The sequence below is a fragment of the Amphiura filiformis genome, chromosome 5 (genome assembly GCF_039555335.1).
Source record: "Amphiura filiformis chromosome 5, Afil_fr2py, whole genome shotgun sequence".
Classification (NCBI taxonomy): Eukaryota; Metazoa; Echinodermata; class Ophiuroidea; order Amphilepidida; family Amphiuridae; genus Amphiura; species Amphiura filiformis.
This window is the reverse complement of record NC_092632.1, coordinates 54417133-54432573: the sequence shown is the minus strand read 5'-3', so window position 1 is coordinate 54432573 and position 15441 is coordinate 54417133. Positions and strand designations below refer to the sequence as shown.

Sequence of the window (15441 nt, the reverse complement as noted above, 5' to 3'; positions counted from 1 at the left end):
TGCATATAAGGGAGGATACTGTATTTCGCTTAATGGCGTAAACATCACGATTTGGGGACTTTTGGGTCATATTTTTGTGGATGATTTTCTTGGAAATGGAATTTATGGAGACATTTTTGACTTCGACAAATGGTAACTTGCAAATGATGGTATATCAGCGTGGTTCACGGTCGCAAGTAGGCATTTTCCCTGATTTTTTTGGATCGCATTTTTTGCTACTGGTCTGTGTAGTTGAGTAGCAGTTTGTAGAAAATGACTCGCATTTTGCGATGCGAATCCAGGTAAATCGAACACTGGTGCAAATGCCAAATATGAAAGCAATCTTCATCAATATAGAAGTAGACTATGTTCTATGCATATCATTATTTTCACACAACAAACACAAACAGGGGTTTATTTGCCATGTTGAGTGAGCTATTACAATCAATTTGACTTATTTCTGCTTCTTCATCATTTGGTGGAGCAGCAACAGATTCTAGGGAAATCTGACCATTAGATAAATGATAATTTAGGTTATCCAATATGGCAACTATCACTACTATCATGTGGTGCCGAAAAGTGAATAAAACAGTTAAATTATGACCACTAATTGGCTCTAAAAGCAAATAAATAAAGGAATTGAAGAAACTATCAATAAACAGTGGTGTTTGCTGAATGTATATTCAAAATAGCTAACATTTTAGGTGGAAATAAGTTGACTTTTGCAATTATGTTTGATATCTCCATTTTGGTGTTTTCCGTAGCGTTAAAATGGAAAAATGACCACTTTTAGTTTAAGTTACACAAAATATTTTAGACACAAAATGTCTCATTGTCTCGATGTATCAATATTTTCATTGTTTATGGTTATCAGAGACAAAAATATGTTATAATTAAGCATTGTGTATTCAAACATTATATGGTATCTCAGAACTTACACAGCGGTATAGCCATCACTATTAAATAAAGAAGTTGACTTACCAAAGCAACTTTCACATGCCCTTGCTCCTGGCTGTGCTTGAGGAGGTTGGCCTGGTGCTGCTGGTATACCTGGTACAGGTGGCTTGTTGGTGATTTGATTTGGATTAGGCTTGTTACTGTTCAAATATTAAACACATCCAATAGTGACAATTCAATGGTTTGATCCTAGAGTATGTTTAAAAGGTTACATGTCGTTGTCCATTTCACATACCAACGTATGTGATATTTTTGACATTTTTGTGGATTTTGGTATGTAGGCAGACGACACTCTTCAAAATTACATCTGCCTCATTAGTGTAATAATGAACCTGGCCGTATGTAGTTTATTTCAAATTGTCTGTTTCACATAACGGCGTCTATGCTTAACGCAATTCATTTACATGTGTTTGCCACAGTATCATATCTTGCCGATTGTAAAAATTGGCATTTGAATTACTTGACAGGTTCCTCTAGGATATGCATAGTCAGTTTTACAAGACTTCTCAACTGTTCTTATGAAATGTCCACATGAGCTATAAATGAGCCCCTAAATTAACATTACTTACTAATTTGGTATGTAAACTTGTTTGAGCTTGCTCTCAGCCTCAGCAGCTTTGAGTCGCTTTTGCTGCACATAACGATCAGTGGTCTTCCACATGTAGTAATACTCTACTATGCTCTTCAAAGTCTTCCAAGGAAGCTAGAATAAGTAAGACATAAATCAGTTATCTTTAGCACATGGTTTTGAAGCCTACATTCAGTTGTTCTGAATGAATCATATCAACTAAATCACTTTCATACATTGCACCATCATGTGACAATACCAGCTGTTCTTCAAGTGCCAGCCATGAATTAGTAAATGCAATCCCTCAAAAAAATTGGTATTTGTACAATAAACATTTCAATATATGGTTGTCAACAATGGGCTATTCCATTTAAAATGCACACTACCCCTGTGGAAGATTTTGGAAATATCTTCCACAGGGGAGTATGTTTTCAAATGTAACTGGTCAGAGTTACTCATTTTGAAACCCACACTCCCCTTGTATGTAGATTTACCTATATCTTCCACAACTGGAGTGAGTATTTCAAATGGAAGTTACCCAATTGTCTGTTCTATTCAAAACCAATACTCCCTCTGTGGAAGACTTTAGGTAAATCTTCCACAGGGGGAGTGTGGATTACAAAATGGAATCGCCCAATTTGTTCTCTACTTACAAAATCCTGTCTGATATCATTGAAGTCCTTGCCATACTTCTCTAGTGCCTCTTCAAAGAGATTAGCCTCTGATGCTGACCATTCCTCCAGCTGATCTCTGCATATAACAGGTCCTCCTGGCGGCACCATGGCCGCTACTGCTTTAGCTATGTCATACTTGAAACGGGCTAATACATCCATTGCATGAAACTGAAAGCATTTAAAATATGGCAGAATATGTTACTGTTATGATACCACACTGATATTGATGAAAACTGACAAGGCAAATTTCTTTTTTCCATATATAGGGAAGAGTATATGCTCCCTTACACTGTATTAAAAGCATAAAGTAGCTAAAACTAATAAAATTTGCCAGCGAAGTGGTTACATAATTCCATGGTAAGTGGATCATGCACCTTTTGACATTGGTACGTACATGCCATAGACTTTGTGTTGCGATCATTTTGATCGTGGTGCAGAACTCAAAAGCGTGATCCAGTTGATAGTGATAATAAGATTACACATAACACTTCGCTGGCGAATTAGGGTTGCATAACAGCTTATTTGGTAGTCAACTAGTCCACACCAATGACAAATATTTGAAGATCAAAATTTCAGTAAAAACTTTAGGTCCTCTTTATTTTCTTAGTGCACTGATCCGAAAAATAATGATACCACAGCCATCTCACCAGAGTTTCTCGGCCACCATTTGCAGCTTACAAACATGATGAAGAACAAATGGCTCACTGACTGCCAGCAAATGTGGCAATGCAACGATCATGGGACAGGCCAAATATAACTAGTCTACCCATGGGTCCCGGTCCCCGCACTCTGTGCATCCGCGGGTATTCATGCTCGTCGAAAATTTCGCGAAATAAGGGGTGTTTTCAGATGAAGAAACGCGATTCGCGAAACACAAGGAAAAGGGGTGTTTTTTCAAACCACATGTTCGCGAAATTGGAAAAAAGGGTACTTTCATAGAAATATCACTTCTCTTGCTTTTACCAGAGAAGCGGTAATATTTTATTATATCTTCTGTGGTTTTACTTAAAATATCACAGTTTCACAATTTTCCGTTCGGCGCATCCGTGTGCACCCGGCCAAGTGATTGAAGTTCATACATTTTATAGCCTCTGCATTTAGCCATGGGCCTGTGAGCAAACCCAACGCGTTTCTGGCAGAAAAGGGTAGGCCCTATATTAGAAATATCGTTTGCGTTTTACCGAAAATAGGGGTATTGTCGAAGGGCAAATAATTTGCGAAATCGCTAAAAAAAGGGGTGTTTTCCCCTAAAAAGTTCGCGAAATGAGATGCAAAAGGGGGTGTTTTTAAAGTTCGCCGACAAGCATGAATACCCGCGGATGCACGGAGTGCGGGGACCTGGCCTATGGGTACACTTGCACATAAAAAAAAAAATTTTTGGCAACATTTGTATGGATGTCAAACAATCAGTTTCACAAATTTTACAATCAAGTCATAGTCAAGAGTCACAACTATTACCAATAGTCGTGACTATCACTATTGGCAACTTAGTCGTGCAACCCCCCCCCAAATGAAATCACTCCAAACAAAGTACAAAATACAAAATTGAGCCGACTTACCAAAGTTATATCTCTAGAGGCTGCGGCTGCACTCATATGTAAACTAGGCTGACGTACTGAGCTACTGCAGTCCAATGCACGTCCAAATGTACCTACAGACCTAAAGAAAACCCAATAACAAAGAATATTAGAATAATGCACATACATACATAACTCCCGGTATCAAAACATATCAAATCTATACTGTCATACTTAACTTTGCACACCTTTCATTTTCAGTAAGTACTTTTTAAAGTCCACTTACAGACATCCTCATCCATGGCATGAAACTGCTTCTGAAAAACCAACCCCTGATGACAATATTTTAATCTAGATTTTTTTAAATCAAGAGCTTGCTTTGAGCTGACATAACACAATTAAGTGAAATGCATGGCCAGGTGTGGTCGCTTCCTGACTTGATCTGCAGTGATACCTTTGAAGATGTGCACCATTCTGGCTTTGAAGCTACATGTTAAAGCTAATCAAGCTCAGGTAACCATCATTCCTGTATGGTAAATCAAATTTGCAGCTACTGCCCCTGAATTGGGATGGGTGGTGGGTTGTGTACTTTGTTCCCGATACTTTTCCTCCCCAAAAGCAGCAACTGTCAAGTCGCTTTAATCTTCCCTAGTAGAAAAGTAATAAATGCATCAAATACAAGAGCTTACCTTGCTAAAACCATAAACTGATCAATCTGCCGGTCTGCCAAATTGTGATCTTCATTCCATACTTTGGTTTCTAAAGATGATTGCTGCTCACGACCATCACTCTCATCTATAGCAATCAAGATCATTAGAAAATATTGAAGTAGTTTCTTATCTTAGCTATATCTCATTTGGGGTGCTTATTGAACAAATGTAATCCGTTAAACTACAATCAGGGACTGGAAACGGCATGCAAGTTGCTGGTTTACAAATTATCCTCAGATGAGCAAGCATGCATAATATGTTGATCAATTGACCCTGGTACGAATCCCGGTTGTAACTGATTCACTTGTCTCTGTTTCTAGAAATCATTAATGATGACTACTATTGAAACATTTGTTCCTGTACTTGTATTTTGATTCAGTCATCTTTTTCTACAACTCGTTTTGAAATATTTTCAATATTGATAAATGTTTACTTCGGCACTGTTTAAAAAAAACCAAGGAAATTAAAACAACTACGGATAGTCCCTTTACCTTCTTTAAGTTTCGGTGGTACTTCTGCTTGGTAGCGTGGCCCAACCCTGATTTCTCCTTTGTCTGCAAGAAGTGTTTTCTGTTGTGGATCATACACCAAGGAATAGAAAAATGCATCCTGGAAAGATAAACAATAATTGATGAAGACAAATCAGTCAGTCTATGAGTTCTTCTAATGTTCCTTTTCAGGAAGTCACAAGCAGGAATAAGTTATTTGCGCGGAACTTTTTTTCCGCGCAATTTGCTATTTTTTCCCGCCCAAATCGCCTGTCCCTGGTCACAAGTCAAGTTAGCTCAATCAATGTGGTTGCCAGTTTGAAACCGGGCAGGGGGTTATATCATGTGAAGATTGAGTTAGCTTGAAAATTCCCCTGGAAAAGGAACTTACTACTAATTGTCTCGTTATAACCCGTACAAAACTTGGGGAGCTGATCCTGGCTGCGAAGGTCAATTGTGGAATGCTTAGGGTGTGCACGTCTTGGCTGCAAGTCCCTGTGTTGTTTTTTAATGGTTTATTGAATGTTATATACCTCATATATAGATTCCTGTCATCTGATTGGTTGAAAGTGCAGTCATTGAATTAACTATGCCCGCAAAATGAACTATGGACCGGTCCATGGAAATGAACTATGGACCGGTCACGTGCGTCACGATCAAACTGCGCGATTTTCCCAGCGTAAAATGATATTACGCACGCGTTAATGTTTTCACGCTTTATAATTACGCAGAAATCGCAGATTGTAATCTGTGTGCAGTTCGCATTGAAACTATTAATTTCTCTTCCCAAAATCGATGCTTTTAACCAAACAGATGACAAGAATCTTAAGATTTGGTATCTAAAACCATGGAAATGAACTATGGACCGGTCACGTGCGCCACAATCAAACTGCGCGATTTTCCCAGCGTAAAATGATATTACGCACGCGTTAATGTTTTCACGCTTTATAATTACGCAGAAATCGCAGATTGTAATCTGTGTGCAGTTCGCATTGAAACTATTAATTTCTCTTCCCAAAATCGATGCTTTTAACCAAACAGATGACAAGAATCTTAAGATTTGGTATCTAAAACAAAATGAACTATGGACCGGTCACGTGCGTCACGATCAAACTGCGCGATTTTCCCAGCGTAAAATGATATTACGCACGCGTTAATGTTTTCACGCTTTATAATTACGCAGAAATCGCAGATTGTAATCTGTGTGCAGTTCGCATTGAAACTATTAATTTCTCTTCCCAAAATCGATGCTTTTAACCAAACAGATGACAAGAATCTTAAGATTTGGTATCTAAAACAAATATTGACTGCTTTTTATTAGGGGCATGGTTAAAATTAGGCCAGCGGTGATCTCAAAACCATGACTATGCCCCTCGGCTACGCCTCGGGCATAGTCATGGTTTTGAGATCACCAGGCCTATAATTTTAACCATGCCCAATAAAAATCAGTCAATATTTGTATAATATGGGGCTGTAGTGTTTTGTTTTTGGTTTTTATAATATATGAGCAGAAATAACATCATGTTTCAGGACAAGATGTAGTGAAATAACCTACATTATAAAATTGGCTTGGCATTGCCAAATATAACTTTTTACAAGAGTAAAAACATTGGGGCTCTGGAAATGTGTCTTAATATAATGGCATGTGTAGGATGCTAGTGAATACTAAGGTTTCTTAATTCTTTTGTCAGGAGTTATTCAAAAGTGGCAAACTTTTGTAGTTTCCACGTTGCTCTTCTTGGGAACCAATTCTTTGATGAGGCATCAACTTTGAAAATCAGCCCTGCACTGTACAGCAAAGATGACGGATTCATTTACCTTAATTGTGTAACTGTGTATTTATTTTTAAGCTTGACATACTAATTTTTTACAAGAACTTACATCTTTGCCTAAATATGATAAGAGGCTCTCAGTTTCATTCAATAAAGTGACCGTGCATTTGCCCCTGATATGTGTAGCTGGGAGTGTTTCCAATTGCCTGGATAAGAACAGTTCTCTGTGTTTCAGCTGATGGCGCTGCTTATCACTAAGCTCTTCCAGAGCTTCCTCTTGATCTTCTTCAATAGCCACTACAACACATGAAATAAAACAAGATGATAATGCAAAAAACGAGAATTGCTCTTGCTCAAAAAAATAGGATCTGGTTAGTTTAGGAAAGTAAAAAAGAATAAGAAAAAAGATTAAATTTAAGTCCAAGTTACTACAAGCCATAAAATAGTAGCTGATGAATAGAGATGTAGAGATATAGGACCCACACAGCCACTACAATTCACTCATATCCATTCAAATACCTTTCGAAACTTTTACCTTTCAACTCAATATCAACTTCAAAATTAAATCAAACTTCTTCAAAATACCAGCATCATCAGCTTGGAACTTACTTGCATGTTTATCAGCCAGTTGAATGAGTGAGCTTGGTATGTCACGTCTCCTGTAAAAACATACAACCTTGGCCTCAACATTGCCACTAGCAGTCTGTTTAAAACAAGACAAAATAAGAAGGAGTTATTTAAATATACCAGTATTATTTTGCAATTCAACAAACCCCACCTAAGAGTATGTGTTATAAGAAGCCAGACAGTACATGCAAGTACTATTGGCATTGAAATCATGAAACAAGTGTTACAACATCTGACCTAAAGAAACATCATCAACAGGGCAAATCCACACAAATTTGTGTAAACAACAACAGTTTGCAGAAAAAAAAAATGTACTCACGATGAAGCACTGAGTTTGACAACTTATATCGCTAATACACTTCATTTGTCAAATTTGGTACAACTTAAAATTTCCTGCGAGCTTGCCAAATTTCTGTTTCCCTGGAAGGAGATTCCCGATTTCCACATTGTTTCCTACTGTGATCATGTTGCCGATTTATTGTCAGTCACTGCTGTTCCAGGATTTGTAATTTACGAGCAATGTAAACTAGAAACGTCACAGTTTTCAACACAAGGCGTCGAATGGGATGCCTCCACCATGGGGCAATTTAAATGTGTACAAATCCATTTTTAGTAACTGGACCTCAGATGACCCTGGGTGACCCCGGATGACTCCAAAATGACATGCCAATGCCAAAAATTTGGCTCTAAATGTTGACTGTACCCACCAAGTTTCATGCCCATATGACCAATTTTTATTAATTTGACCTTAGATGACCCCTGGGTGACCCCTAAATGACCATCCAAAAATGTGGCTCTAAATGTTGACTGTACCTACCAAGTTTCATGCCCATATGACAATTTTAGTAGCTTGAACTCTGGGTGACCTTGGATGACCCTGAAATGACCTTCCAAAAATTTGGCTCTAAATATTGACTGTACCCACAAAGTTTCATGCCCATACGACAGTTTTAAGTAATTTGACCGCAAATTGACCTCAGTATATGACCTTGAACCTAACCCAAAAAAAAGTAGCCAGAGTTTTTGACCATGACCCACCTATCCTGAAAATCTGAAGTCAATCCGCCCATCCATGCCTGAGATACAGCATCCGGACGGACGGAAGCTCGGAAATTACTCGGAAATGTCAAAAGTGCAAATTGTGGAATATTTAGAATATTACGCTCTCTTACCTTGTTCAGCTCTTCAATTCGGCGGATAAGGTATGGCTGTGACGACGATGTCTCGAAGTACACATAATCTGGATAATTAACAAAATTTTGAAGCATGAAAAATATGAGATTTTCTGAGAAGGGCACCCTTATTTTTGTCAAAAAGGGAGATTTATATACGTAGCTCACCATGACCAGTCACCAACAATGCATCAACAAGTAATTGGTAATTTCTTGCTTTACATTTTGTACATCTAGACAATGAAGTCCGATTGCTTTCACATAAGTGCATAGGGTTAGTAAATCATCTTTTTATTCACTGTCTTGCTTTTGCAAAACACCTTGGATTAAAACAAAAGTTTTTGTTGGTGCATTATAATTATTATTCATCCAAGTTTCCCTATTAATTATCTTGAACTATTTGACCTCAGGTAACACTTTATGACCATGAAATGACCTTCAATTTTGTTGGGGCATTATGAGGATTATTTCAAACTAGTTTCAAGAAAACCCAATTGTCTGAACTTATTTGTCATCAGAATCAGATGACCCCTGATGACCGTGAAATTACCTTCAAAACTGAAATTGTTGCCATAATTACACCAAGTTCCAAATACATGTAATAGGGATAAAGTTGCAGACTGTAACCATTTTCTCTCTTTTCTACAGTATCACGTCATATCTCTGACGCTTCATCAGGCCTAGTGATGTGAATTGGCTGTGTTATTGACCTGTGACGTCACGGTGGTAGGTGTGACATCACACTGGAGTCGCCAAGGAATTTTCCTGATGGTTGGTTCGTACATGTAGCTGTGAGACAAGTTGTGGCGTAGTCTTCCTCCTTGAGGATAACTTAGACGTTATAGTGCTTGACAAAGAACAGAGGTGGTTCGAAAGAGGGGTAAAGGAAGCAATATATGTTCGCAGGGAGGAACCAACTTTGAATCGCGGAGGGGGACTATGCCACAACTTGTCTCACAACTACGAACCAACCACCAGGAAAATTCCTCAGCGACTCCAGTGTCACTTTTAATTCCACTTGCAGATTGTTATCATGTGGGTTTTTTTTAGGCCATTTTAGTTTTTAATAGTTTTTTTAAAATCTATTTAATTTTTCCAATTTTTTTAAAAATTTTATCAGTTGACTGATTTTTCCTTACATTGTTTTTTACAATTGTTTAAATGTTTTTTATTTCAAATTTATTTCCCCAGCATTTCCCAAAAATTTCACAAATGAGCCAACTTAATTTTTCATGCAGTGGTTGACTTTTGGAATTTTTTTTACTTCGGTTTTTAAAATTGAATCTACTTTTAAATTTGGGCAAAAATTTCATGGCTTGGGCTTAATTTTTTTGGCAACCCTGCCACCAATTCTTTGCCAACAGTGCAGAGGAGAACATGATGTAAAACCAACAAACTGCATGAATACATATTGTTTTGTAGGGCCTCAAAGAGACAATAAAACAATAAATAAATAACACATAAATAAATAAAACAATAAATAAATAACACAATTAATAAATAATTTTAACAATAAAACAGGGTTGTAGCTAGACCAAGTTGAGTGCCGGCTAATTTTACTATCAAATTGGAGTGCTGGCTTGGGGCACAATCTTTTTAGCGAACATGAGGGATCGGGGAATAGGAAAGGGGGTATACCCCCCCCCCCAAATGTTTGGGTTTTTTACTCTGTTCATGATGAATGAATTTTTTTTTAGTGCCGGTCCGTGCCGGTCGGCCCGACCGGCGTGGCTACAACCCTGCAATAAAACAATAAATAAATAAACAAACAAACAAACTTAAATCTGCTTGAATAAAACAATAAATAAATAAACAAACAAACTTAAATCTGCTTGAAAGACCGCTGACAAGAATGCCTTGATGCAAACGGAACATTATTAAAATTTGTTCTTGAAATTGTCATGAAAATTGCAGTAAACACTGGAAAAAATTATTTAATTCCTTAAATACAGTGCAGGTTCATCTCACCAAAATAATGGTCCCCTACATGTGAATAGCTGTAAAAAGGCACTCCGCCTCTTTAAATTTGGGCAAATATTTTATGGCTTGGGCTCAATTTTTTTTTGGCAACCCTGCCACCAATTCTTTGCCAGTGCAGAGAACATGATGTAAAACCAACAAACTGCATTACATTAGGGCCTCAAAGAGACAATAAAACAATAAATAAATAACACATAAATAAATAAAACAATAAATAAATAATTTTAACAATAAAACAATAAATAAACAAACAAACAAACATAAATCTGCTTAGAAGACCGCTGACAAGAATACCAAATGCAAACGGAAAATTATTAAAATTTGTTCTTGAAATTGTCATGAAAATTGCAGTAAACACTGGAAAAAAATAATTTAATTCCTCAAATACCACTTTCAGAGGTTCATCTCACCAAAATAATGGTCCCCTACATGTGAATAGCTGTAAAAAGACACTCCGCCTCTCTAAACTTTATCGACCAATGAGGCGCCTCGATTCTGCATAATCTCCGAAGGTCAAAGGTTATGTTTACTACTGCTGGTAAACAAGTCATCCACATGGCACATTTTCTGGTTAAGTTTACATTCTGAGGATGTTTCTAAACTGGTATTTAGCAATGAATAACTGCCAGGGCCCAGCTCAAGTACAAAGAAATACAAAGAAATATTTTCTTAGTTTTATTTTCCTGGATTGGATTGACTGGTGAAACTGAAGTGAACATGGAAGCTTTTTTTCACAAATTGAAGCAGCAAATTTGGAGTGGCTTGTTTCTACAAAACACAAAGCATATTATCGTTTTTTTCAGATAGCCTAAAATATCGCATTTTTCCTGATAAATTCGACTTTAATATGGGTGTGATGTTGAATGAGAAATTCCGACTTGTGATTGTGCGTTGTGACGCGGTCGACGCGTTGTGATTGTCCGTTGTCGAAATCGGCAATAAATAGGATACAACTTTACAGGCAAACTAAAAATTATTTTAACTGTAGTAACAACCGTTTCAATAACAATCGAGATTTATTTTTTATCTTTATTTCAAAGGTTTTCAACCAATATTTCGCGTTAACTTGCGTACGCGTACACCACGAATTAAACTTCCGGTTGAATGTGCGAGAAGATCGCCGCTTGCGATGCCAAATTCCCTACCGATTTCAACTTCTTAGCGTAATATATAACATTCAAAGTATTTCTTTAATTATGACAATGTTCACCTACCTCCAACTCTGTACATATTCGCCGCCATGGCTAACTATTTGGGTCTGAATTCGACGCAAATGTTGGAATCACGCTTCCCCACACAATGAGAAAAATGGCGACCGCCGACCGGCTAATGAATTGATTAAAGGACGCCCTCTATGGTCACGTTGGTTTTCTTTGTTTTATCGTTTTGCTTGATTATTTTGTTTGTTCAATGTGAGTGGGATCATTGATGATGTGGACTCTTCAAGTCTTCTTTACAAGCTGTTACGTAATAATGTATGAAACAAAATTCAGAAAATACAAAAGGAAGCAAGCATCGAACATCTTGGACTCAAGTTGAGTGCAATATATTTGTTCTTCTTTAGTGTTGATAATCATTTACAATAATGTTTCATAGCTTTTCATGCAGTACAGATTTATCACTAAATTTATACAACTAAATAATGTTGCATTACAATCATAGGCAGAGGAAGCTTGGAGAACTGGAGGGGGGGTACACGTTTCCACCCTCTAATATTTCCATGGGGACATCCCCCTAAAATCTTAACCCAATAAGGGACCGCTCATTATTAATGCGGGAGGGGGGCCGGGAGAATGTTGAGCTTTATGGGTGAAAATACCTAACCCCCTATTGTGATGAATCAATTTCACGTAACCCCCCCTATTGAATCAAACAAAATCACATGATAACCCCCTCCCCCTTTCAAGCAAACTTAAATATTCATTAATTCAGTCACAGAGATTGGGATCATTGGGGGTGATGGGTCAACAATTTCTTGAAGTCATAGGAAATCCAGCTCTTTTTGGCGACAAAATAAGTGTATTGTACAAATGCGCGCAAAGCGCGAGGAAATTTTTGCCATTTTGAAGCTGAATTGATGAAATATGGTGCAAAAGTGGAATAAATTCGCGCGAAGCGCACAAAAATTTGCAATTTTGTGACTAAAATTGCCAAATATATAAAGTTAATTTGGTCAGAAACCAATATAGGCCTACAGGTGATTATATGGACCCCTCAGTGCCAATATATCTATTTTGGAGGTGGGGTGGTCGTGTGGTGAGGAGTGAGAGGTGTGTGTAGCATGTGGCAGTGGCATAGATTTCTTTTTTGACATGGGGAGATGGGGTAGGAAAAAGAAAATATTTCTTGAAATTGGTATAGTGAATCCAGCACATTTTGGCCGTTGACTATGTTTATAACTACAAGAAGCACGCAATTTTTTGGCCCAATTGAAGCTAAAATGGTGACATGGTGCAAAATGGGAACAATTTTTTGCGAATAAGTCAAGTTAGACAATAATTTATGTATGGCATGATTGATATTGTTACTACATGCAAGACCTTCCAGGATTCTTGGTATTTAATTAAACAAATAGTGAATGACTATTAAATTTCACATGGACCCCCCCTATAAAATCACATAACCCCCCCTGTTTGTCAAAGTGAAAATCACATAACCCCCCCCCCCTACATTTTCCCGGCCCCCCTCCCATATGAAAATGTCCATAAAATAGAACGGCAACAAATTGTGTAATAAAATTTGCACAAAATGCTATTTATTGAGCAAGTACGTAGGCCTATGCAATAGTAGTTTTCGTGAGGGAGCTATACGAAATATTTTTATGTATTGTATGTATGGTCTTTTCAAAAATAAAATGTCCATCTGAAATCTGAAACATAGCGTCGGGGGCTATCCCGGCTATGGTAGGCCTATAGTTTAATCTGCTCATCTGGTGTCTTTATTATGATTAAAGACAATTTCATTCATTCATTTTACAAATTGACAAAAAAAGTGAACTCATGAAATAATAAAACAAAAATGGTTGTAGGCCTAGGCCTAAAATGCTATCAGGACAAAAAAAAATGGTTTGCTTCACTCCTCCACAACTTTTTCAGGATCGGGTCGGTCGCCGCGGTCGGTCGTCGGGATTTTTTTTTTTATGATTTTTTTTTAAGTCATACTTTATAACACTTCAATCAAAACAGTTTAGTGTGTAAACTGTAAAAAACTTTTCAGGATGTCAAAAATGAAAAAAAAAACCTTCTTATTTTCTGACATTTCCTAAATTAGGGTCGGTACCGGTATTCATTTGTAGACAACAAACAAACAAGCAAATAAAAAAACACCTTTTTTCAGATTTTCCAGATTTATAGGGTCGGTCGGTGGAGGACAAGCAAAAAATGTTTTTTTTTTCATTCCTAGCTCCATCTGTGAAGACATTCACTCATTTGTGAAGACGATTAGGGTAAATTGGGGTAAATGGAACGGTGGGGTAAATGGAACGCTGAGAATACAATTCCCTCAATCAAGAAAAAAATTGGGCAACATCATACCGAGTGTTCCATTTACCCAACGCCATACGTTCTACTTTCGTTTCATACCCCAAGCGTGGGTTTACTCGGTATTTGAGTGGAAGAAAATCTCAAATGTTGTCACTGACCATGAAGTGGTGCTACGGTTCAGTGAACATTACTTATTTAAGGGTATTGATTCCTAAATATTTGAATGTTGTGCTGAGAGTTGTCTTACAATATTGGCAATATGTTTGTTATCTACAATAACATAAATGTTTTAAACAATAAAATAGCAGATTTTAATGATGAAATTATGCAAATTAATATGCTAATTAGCTAATTAATTAGTTTGGTGTTCCATTTACCCCACAAACAGATCCACTTGAGGTAGGCCTAAATGGAACACGGTTGACTGACAAATATATATGACATGTTAATCTTTTTTTTACTAATTGGTTTAATTATTATGAAATTATATACTACAAATAACTAATTCATGATAGATTAGGCCTCCTATTAATTTTTTTAAAGTCTGAAAACCATTTTTTTTTCTGTTATGTAGGCCTACCGAGAGAAAGTGTATTTTTACGTGGTATTTTATCATGTTTATAAAAAACATGAAAACAAAATTATTTTTGTTAATCTTTTGTTTAGTCACAAATATATGTTAAATAAAATAATCTGATGTCTTTTCAATGCAAATATAGCTATGAATGTAGGCTCCTTGCAAGTAATGCCCCTTGTTCCAATTACCCATCCCACTGTTCCATTTACCCCCAATTTGTTGGGGTAACTGGAACACCATGGCCATGCATGTATTTGGACCGATACAAGAAACAAAGCCATAAAATGGGAGTTTATCTGTTAAAACAAGTTGTAAAAACATATTATCTACTTATTGAAACAAACAAAAATCATATATGGATACCCTCCTGACCACAGAAAGTGATTTATTGCTTAAGCGTTCCATTTACCATTATGACTCAATCGGCCCGCCATACTAAATAAATCACTTTCACTTCCGGAAACGTAAACATTCATTTTGACAACATGGCATCTGAATTGAAAGGGCGGTGGGAACTTCATCATAGTGATAATTTCGACAACTTCTTGAAGGCATGTGGTCTTGGTTTTGTATATAGAAAAATTGCTTTAGGTGTGAAACCGTCTGTGCACATTACACAAGATGGGGATTGCTTTGAAATCGTGACCACAACATCATATAGAACTAATGAATGGAAGTTTTCTATCGGAGAGGAATTCAGCAACTATGTTCCTTGGGACTCGGATAAAACGCACCGGATGATAGCAGAAGTTGAAGATGGGAAATTGATTATCAAAGTACTAGATTCATCTGACGAGGAAGGATCGCCGGTTTTTATCAGAGAAGTGGTCGGGGATGAGTTAGTACTTACTCAACGTTTAGGAAATGTAGAAACAAAGCGTTACTTCACCAAAGTCCAGCCTTAAAAATGTTATTTTCATGACAGTATTTTTAATACA

At 37.1% G+C, this 15441-nt stretch overlaps 2 protein-coding genes across 9 annotated transcripts in view; one reads left to right on the top strand and one right to left on the bottom strand.

Moving 5' to 3' along the window:
* LOC140153376 (metastasis-associated protein MTA3-like) overlaps window positions 1-11790 on the bottom strand; it is a 30451-nt gene extending 18661 nt beyond the window's left edge. For all 8 annotated transcript variants that reach the window (XR_011859097.1, XR_011859098.1, XR_011859100.1 and 5 more), the window contains exons 1-10: window positions 11659-11790; window positions 8465-8532; window positions 7275-7368; window positions 6775-6962; window positions 4897-5014; window positions 4385-4490; window positions 3738-3837; window positions 2158-2346; window positions 1506-1639; window positions 961-1076 (exon numbers count right to left, since the gene is read on the bottom strand). Coding sequence is in view for 4 of the 8 variants with exons in the window: in XM_072176113.1 (XP_072032214.1) it covers window positions 961-1076; window positions 1506-1639; window positions 2158-2346; window positions 3738-3837; window positions 4385-4490; window positions 4897-5014; window positions 6775-6962; window positions 7275-7368; window positions 8465-8532; window positions 11659-11686 (1141 nt within the window). In the remaining 4 variants the exon portion in view is untranslated. The remainder of the gene's footprint in view (window positions 1-960; window positions 1077-1505; window positions 1640-2157; window positions 2347-3737; window positions 3838-4384; window positions 4491-4896; window positions 5015-6774; window positions 6963-7274; window positions 7369-8464; window positions 8533-11658) is intronic.
* Window positions 11791-14988: 3198 nt separating this feature from the next.
* LOC140152281 (fatty acid-binding protein homolog 6-like) lies at window positions 14989-15408 on the top strand. The gene has a single exon (XM_072174587.1). The coding sequence runs from the start codon at window positions 14989-14991 to the stop codon at window positions 15406-15408; it is 420 nt and encodes a 139-aa protein (XP_072030688.1).
* The last annotated feature ends 33 nt before the right edge of the window (window positions 15409-15441 follow it).